The 8383-nt window shown below is 36.5% G+C and overlaps 1 protein-coding gene across 1 annotated transcript; it reads right to left on the bottom strand.

Moving 5' to 3' along the window:
* Window positions 1-876: 876 nt before the first annotated feature.
* On the bottom strand, window positions 877-4242 carry cxcl18b (chemokine (C-X-C motif) ligand 18b). The gene is made up of 4 exons (XM_063010628.1): window positions 4071-4242; window positions 3100-3220; window positions 2159-2260; window positions 877-1293 (listed from the first exon to the last, which is right to left on the bottom strand). The coding sequence occupies exons 1-4, from the start codon at window positions 4135-4137 to the stop codon at window positions 1224-1226; spliced, it is 360 nt and encodes a 119-aa protein (XP_062866698.1). The 5' UTR covers window positions 4138-4242; the 3' UTR covers window positions 877-1223.
* Between the last annotated feature and the right edge of the window lie 4141 nt (window positions 4243-8383).

Below are 8383 nucleotides of genomic sequence, written 5' to 3'. Positions count from 1 at the left end.
TATTATAAATGCAGGTTATTTAAACACCTGTTTTCAGCTTCATGTACCTCTAGTACTAGTTTTCTGAATATGGTTTCTATGAAGAATCAAAAAGAAGAATAGTTATATTCTTTAGAAGAATAAACTCAGATGTTGTGTGTCATTTAGTAGGGCAACCCAATACCTCCAAGCTCATGAATTTAAATATTTGACAAATGACTGTTTTCAGCAGAAATCTGAATGGGCCATTTAAATCAGTTTGAATACTTCCTTATGTTAGTCACACATAACATCAACTTTCTTAATAAATAAATAAAATAAAGTTAATAAAGTAACGTGTCTAAATTAACAAATGTCTAGGGATTGTTTGCTTAGTGTATTGCTTAAAAAATAATTGTAGGATATACAAAACTGTGTGAACAATAACAACCCTCTTCCTTTTGTGACACTCTGCATTACACTTAATTAAGTGGAAATTATTGTGTGGTGTGTGTGTGGGGGGGGGGGGGGTCATTTAAATGGATTTGACCTACTCTGAGTTTAAATACTTTGCACTTTTAAATGAGTCCTGCTCACAGCTTGTGATCATGATGATTTGCTGAATGCTTGCTTGATTGGTTATGATTATTTATTTCCAGTTGTTTTACATTTTCTGCATTTTAGCAGATGCTTTTATCCAAAACGACTTACAGTACTGTCACAGTATATTATCTAAGCAATGTAAGGACCTTGCTCAAGGGCCCAACAGTGGCAACCTGGCAGTGGTGGGGCTTGAACCAGCGACCTTTAGAATACTAGTCCAGTACCCTAACCACTAGGCTACAACTGTTTTACTTTGTTTTTTAATCAGCTATAAAATACACAGACACTTAGGATAGAAAAAATGTTTACATTTATTTTAAGTTATATTATAGATATCAACGAATACAAAAATAGCATTATTATTTACATGATCAGTATTTAAATAGAACAGTAAAGATTATAAAGCATGTAAAACATTCAGCAGTGCTTCAGTAATCTGAACAAGTTGTTTTTTCCTCTCATTCCTGGATAACATCTGTGCTTGACAGAATTTGGATGCGTGGACTTTCCCAGCACCATAAGGAGGCCAGGTCTGATTGTCAGCATTCCCATTGGATTGTTTGGTCACATGTCCGACAGGATTTCTGCATGCTGCATTTCTGGAGTTTCCACACTCACTCCCCCCTGCTCGCTCTTGTTCTCAACATCCTGCTCTTCTGCTTTCATTTTCTTTCAGTGCTTTTCTGTAAACACTCGCTGGCCTGGATGGTCTCTTTTCTGTCTGTATTAACCCTGTTAGAACAAAAAAAAGCAACATTATTCAACTGTAGTTTCTATAAAAGAAATGAAGCTCCTCACAGTTGTATAAAACTGGATTATACTGCTGCGGTAAAACTCTACATTTACTAAATTATACAGCTTCCACAAAATAAGTAGCATTATGTAAATGTGACTTCTAAAATACTGCAGAAACCTGGATAAAGTATCAGGAAATTATATAAAGACAGTAAATAGGCAGGGGGTGAAAAGAAACAGTGAAAGGAAATATTCTAAACTAGAAGTATCTGGAGTGTATTAATAGTGCTGCATCTGTAATTTCATACTTCTTAATGAATGTTCAAATTTAAACAATATTGGAGTAACAAACTATATGGTACAAAGTCTGTGTGACTGGGAAACATATTTAAAACATTTTAAAATTAAAATACACTCAATAAGAGAGTGTGAAGTAGTTATTTTAGTATGTTGAATTATTGAATAGTGGCAGAGACATCATTTTGCTATTTACATTTGTCGCAGTTAGCAGACGCTTTTATACAAAGCGACTTATAAATACAAAGCAAATCAATAAAAATGTTAAGCAATTGAGAATTAAGGGCCTTGTTCAGGGGGCCAACAGTGTCAATATGGTGATGGTGGGGCTTAAACAAGCAATCTTATGATTACTAGTCTTTAACCGCTTAGCCACCACTGCCCTACATTATACTACTATACATTGTACTATGATATACATTTTCCCAATTTGTGTATGGTAACTTTTGACTGTAATCATACATTTTAAAATGTACATATATATTTATTATATGTGTAATTTGTTATACATCTCATTGTGTGTTATTTTCATGTAAGAGTGTAAAAAGAGCTTAAATATTCGTACCTGTCCCAGCACTCCTGAAGGGTCTTTGCCAGCTCTGTCTTTGGGTCCAGACACCGTTGCACTTTTTTGTTTGTAAGTGCTTTCACAATCTTCATCGTCAGTCTGAAAAGTAGAATGTTCTTTTAGCACTGTGAGCATTTTCCTTCCTCACTAGGTTTGAAACAGCAATATTAAATAAGCAAATGAACCAGGGGGTGTTACAATATTATGTTGTTACATAATCTTGAGATAAATTGCTCTGCATGGCTGATAAAATCAACATTTTGTCAAAGTAATTCAGTTATTTATGTCTATGTTTTAGGATTTCTTTCTGCTTTATACCAAAGTGCATGTGTAAAAACATTAGGACAAAAACAGTTCATTTAAAGCTGAGTCCCAAACCCTGACTATACTAAAAAGTGTAGTCATTATTAGTCACTATTATTAGTGTTGATTAGTTGATATGCTATTTGGTACATAGTAGGCAGTTTGGAATGCAGCTTAGGATTAGATGAGATGCAACTTGAAGGGTGTTCGTGATTTGCCACTATTAGGCAATTATTTATATTAATAAAATAAAAAAACACACATGTACTACCAAAGTGATTGGAAAGAGACTTGTAGGAAGCAAACAACTTTGAGAAAATTGTGCTTCCACCGACAGACAAGAAAATTACAAGATTTTCTTACAAATTTCAATGTGTTAACTGTCTTAATTATTGACCAAAAAAAAGAAATTCGAGCCTAAAACAAAACTGAATTGATTCTTTAAAAAGAAACATTTATGACTTTAGTTAGACTCCGACTGCTCTTGTATTTTTAGTGAGATCTTGGTGATTGATTGAACAGATATAAATCTGTTGATTTGATTCAGATTTCTTGCACCTGAATACGATTCTGTCTTTGTAAACATAATTGAAGGTGAATGAAGGATGGGATTGGAACAGCAGGAGGACACTTACATGATTTCGGTGTCTTTGCAGCGGCTTCGTGGTCGAGTGACGGAGAACTCCATTATTCTGTTCAGGGTGTAATTCCTTGATGTTGTCTGAACACACCTGCATCTGTCAGGTACCATTTGTGCTGAAGAAAGATAATAAAAGAGACACAGATGTATTAGTGTATTCTAAAAGTGCACATGGTAGGACAACAGAACAATGCTAATGGATCCAGTTAGTTTTGTACATAAATCTGATTGGTGTGTTGGCAAAAATTTGAAATGAAGATTGTCCGTAGAATAAGTTCAGTTCAATGCTTAAATAGAGTTTTATAAAAAATAAGGGGCACATACATTCTACAACGAGGAATTAAACCCTGGTTTATCTAAGGATAACACACCACACTTTCACTCACTTACTCACCCATTCACTTTTAGGGGCAATTTAGAGCAGACAATTAACCTTCTCTGTTTTATAGGATGGAACTGAAGTGCATTGAAGAAATTGGACACTGGGAGAAAGCACAAAACTCACAAAGTGAAACTGATCCCAGGTCCTCAGGACCCATGTTGTTATGCAGCACCCGGTCTACCAGCTGTGCCAACATGTTGTCCCTGATTGTGAGACTAAATATGATGCACATCTTTTATTTTAAGACCTGGGGTATTTTCTCAGTTGACATGACATACTTATAGTGCTTCATTACAGGTAAAGTGGAAATCTGAGCACTTCTTCAGTTAGCAAAAGAGATCTAGTTTTATGTCAAATACTGCTCGAAGTCTCTAATGTCATCATTATAAACATGTTAGGAAAGCTTCCTGTAAGTAACATTTAAGCCAGATTTTGCATTTCAGCATGTATTTTATGGAGCACAGAAATCTATAATACAAATATGAACTGTGTCAAATAACAGCTAATGATCTGCAGTAACCTAGCTAAAACAAAGTCCAAAGTTCAAAATACTGAATTCAACACAAAATCTACTGCACACTTACCACTGATGAGCTGGAGGCAAATGGCAGCAACCAGGAACAAACCAAGAGCCTTGATTACAAAAGTCATCGTGACAGATCGACTGGAAATATGACGTAGCTCGAAGAGAAAAGGTGAAGACCGACTTTCTCTGTGGAGTGAAAGTATAAAGTGAAGAATACAGCACAACTTTCACTCTTTATATTGTGTAGTGCTGGGATTTCCAAGTCCCGCCCCTGTGCTGTCAGGTTAAAGACATGTGGACTTTCCAATCTTTCTCTGGCAAAGATGTGGAATGCAGGGTGGGAGTTTAGGGGGAAAGAGGAAAAGTTTTAGGGGCAGGGGGTCTGAATAGGGATTCAAAGTATGGTGAATAATATCCATCACATTCATACCGAGTCATACACAGCTGACTGGAAATAGTGCAAATGATTGATTTGACTTACTTATTGTGTTCTACAGAACTGCACTTTGGCAGGTGTTAATATAATAATAATCTTTTTAATCTGTTTTAATCTAAATCAGGAGTGGTACAAGACCATCAGGAATTATGGTTGCCTCATAGATCCAGTACTCTAAAGACCTGGGATGAAACCTCGCCCTGTAAAGAGTTTAACATGTACTTCCATTATAGATGTAGAATTCTCCCAATATTTTATTTTTCACCTATTAGGTAGATTGGCTAGTTTAAATTAGCACTAGGCGCGGGGACAGAGTGTAATACACAACATTACATTTACAGCATTTAGCAGACACTTTTATCCAAAGCAACTTAAAGTACTGTGAAAGTATATTGTATAAGCAACTGAGGGTTAAGGGCCTTGCTCAAGGGCCCAACAGTGGCAACCTGGCAGTGGTGCGGCTTGAACCAGTGACCTTTCGATTACTAGTCCAGTTCCATAACCAGCAGGCTACAAATGCTGATTCATCAATAGACAGGCACTATGTCTAGGGTGTAAGCCAGCACTGGACCCACACTTATATACATTCAAGTTTTACTTGAATTTGCTATGGGCCAAAAGTATCTGGACACCCATCCTAATTACTAACATCAGGTTTCAGCTATAAATACTTGTTTGTTTGTTTTACTGTATACAAAATCTCAAATATCAATTTTACATTTAATGTCTGTTCATGTACTGTGAAAGACTACACACTTAAGATTTTCACTCACTTTCATGCTTGTGTAAAAGTGATGTGCCAATAAGTGATTTGATTTGATTTAAATTTTGATTAAAAACACGAAGGTAGAAGTGAGGTAATGATTTTTTACAGTAACCACCATGACATCCAACATTAACAATTTGAGAAGAAACTGCTGTTCAATTTGCTTCTGAGTTTTTGGATTTGTTTTATGTTTTAATATGGCATTTTTTGTAGAAGTATCTTATTGGTGAAGTGTGAAGCGCTAGATGTTCTAATTTATATGTCGTTAAGCACTGCTGGATTTTCACAATGACAAGTTGGATGCACTTAACCTTCACGCACTAAATAAACCTTCATGAGCTTTTACATCAAATTAGACAGGCAAAAATGGAGGCAGTCACACTTCTGCTGCCCAACTTCTGGGTACAATCAAGACAAACTTATTTTACATTTTAACAACCAGAAGAGCGTGAACGCATGACCTGAGCTTATTGGAAATCAGATTCCAAAACTATATACATTAATATGTATAATAAGTCGCTCCCACTTTCTCTGAAGGCTTTCCACAAGATGTAGGAGTGTGGCTGTGGGAATTTGTGCCCATTTAATAAAAAAAGGTTAGGTACTGATGTTAAATGAGAAAACCTGGCTAACAATAAACACTTTGATTTATTCCAAAGGTGTTCCTTCACACAAACCCATTAACTATCTTTTTATAAACGTCTCTTTGTGCACAAGGGATCAGGCATGCTGAAACATGACAGGACTAAACTCAAACTTGCCACTGAGAAAGAATAACATTTATTACATATGATACATTTTATAAATATGAAATAAAAAATATAAAAATATAAAAGCCTGAACTTAATAATTAGTCTGGGTGGTGGTATACTTTTAAAATTATAGTGTTTGTGCATTATAGGGCAGCATGGTGGCTCATTGGGTAGCACTGTTGCCTCACAGCAAGAAGGTCATGGATTTGATTCCCAGGTGTGGCGGTCCGGGTCCTTTCTGTGCGGAGTCTGTGTGCATGTTCTCCCCGTGTCTGCGTGGGTTTCCTCCGGGTGCTCCGGTTTTCTCCCACAGTCCAAAGACGTGCAAGTGAGGTAAATTGGAGATACAAAATTGTCCAGGACTGTGTTTGGCATTGAACTTGTGAACTGATGAATCTTATCTTGTCCGGTCATTAATGTAACCAAAGCATGTAAAAACACAGCGTTAAAATACTTAATAAATAAATACATTTGTGCATTATAAAGCTTCAGATTTTGAACTTTGGCACTGTAAAATAATTCTCAGCCACAAGCAAGTAGAGACGGATCTCAGACCTAATGACTGATGAATTAAACGTTTCACACGTTGCTAATTCATTGCTCAGAAGCAATTATGTTAAAATGATATTGCGACATCCTGTCGACAAAAGAAGAGACAACAAAACAGCTAAAGTGTAATACAGACAGTGAGTGATTGAGTCATACTCTTATCTGTTAAATGTGTTCATACAGGTCCTACGGTTATGCTTTTTTTGTTATTGCATGGGAAAAGAGTGTATTGCAGGATCAGTTGCCCCTAACCTGACAGTCATTATAGGATATGACTTCGAGGAAGCTCTCTAACTTTGACGTCTGTCCTAAGGTATATGCTACACAACATGCCAGAAGTATGTCGATATTCTTTGCTGCTTTAACTGCTTCCTGTCTTATGGAAAGGCTTAGCAATAAATGTTAAAATATGACTAGGTTTAGATCCCAGGAGTCTTATTAATGTGATCAGGTGCTTTATGGACACAACTGGTCGTGTAATGGAATCCACTGCTTGTTAGTTGTTAACGTCAGAGGAAGTGTGTGCTAACCTGTGGCACTCCTTTGCCAGCATGGGGATTTGCAATGGTTGATTGGACATATGTAAATTAAAATAGGGCAATTAAAAAAACCATGACAGCACAGATAATCACTTTTAATTGTTCAGTGATCCCCAACTAATAACCCCAGTCTAAATGATAAAAACCAAGATTTACAGTACTTTACAGTTAACACTGTGATTTCCAATGTTGCTTCTCCTGACAACCAACAATCCACTACCAAACACATTCCTACCGCTCTAGTGCAATAAAGATATGATTTCCACTTCTCCAGCTGACGTCTGTCTTTGTGCATGTTGATCTTAGGATCATTGTGGCCGCTTAGCCATAGACAACAAAAAGTCTTTGTGGTGACCTTGTTACAAATGGTGCTACTAAGAACAGATGTTTTTACTAGCTATGTGCACTTTGCACTTTTTGTGTCTGTGGGAATTTGTGCTTATTTAGTCAAAAGAGCATTTAAGAGGTCAGGTACTGATGTTAAACAAGAAAGCCTGTCTCACAGTCAACATTCCAATTCATTCCCAAAGTGTTCAAAAAATTTGAGGCCAGGTTTCTGCAGGTCAGTGTAGTTAACCCTTCACGTGTCTTTATGTGTTTCACCTAAACTCAAAAACCTTTACAAACCATTTTAGATCCTGTTCAGTGGTCCCTAACTACAAACCCCAGTCCAAACAATAAAAACCATCATACCTCATCATACTTTACAGTTAATACTGTGATATCCAACTGTTGCTTCTCCTGCCAACCAACAATCCACTACCAAATATATTTCTACTGCTCTAGTGCAATAAAGGTATGATTTCCACTTCTCCAGCTGACATCTGTCTTTGTGCATGTTGATCTTTGGATTGTTTGTGGCTGCGGTAGATTTTTACCCAGTAGTGAGCATCACCATTAAGAACAGATGTTTTTGTCTGGAAGTTTGTGTCTGTGGGAATTTGTGCCCAGTCAAAAGAGCAATTGAGAACAAAAAAGCCTGGCTTGCAGTCAACATTCCAATTCAATCCAAAAGTGTTCAATAAATTTGAGGTCAGGTTTCTGCAGGTCAATGTACATAGTTCATTCACACCAAACTCAGTAAACCCACCTAAACACAAAAATCTTAAAGAGTGTTTGGAAACTTTTGGCCACATAATATACATAACTTTTTGAAAAGCATTGCTTACTTGCAATGAATGTGTTCAAACAGGGTGTCCACATACTTTTGGCCATGTAATACTTTGTTTCAAACTACTGCTGTTCATGTCAATCTTTTTTTTAATTCTCAAATACTCAAGTGGATGAATGTCTAAAGTGAATATCAACTTTACAAGCATGAATCAGAAC

Source organism: Trichomycterus rosablanca, chromosome 15 (assembly GCF_030014385.1).
Source record: "Trichomycterus rosablanca isolate fTriRos1 chromosome 15, fTriRos1.hap1, whole genome shotgun sequence".
Lineage (NCBI taxonomy): Eukaryota > Metazoa > Chordata > Actinopteri > Siluriformes > Trichomycteridae > Trichomycterus > Trichomycterus rosablanca.
Note: the sequence above shows the minus strand (reverse complement) of the source record. Positions and strands in the feature narration are given on the sequence as shown.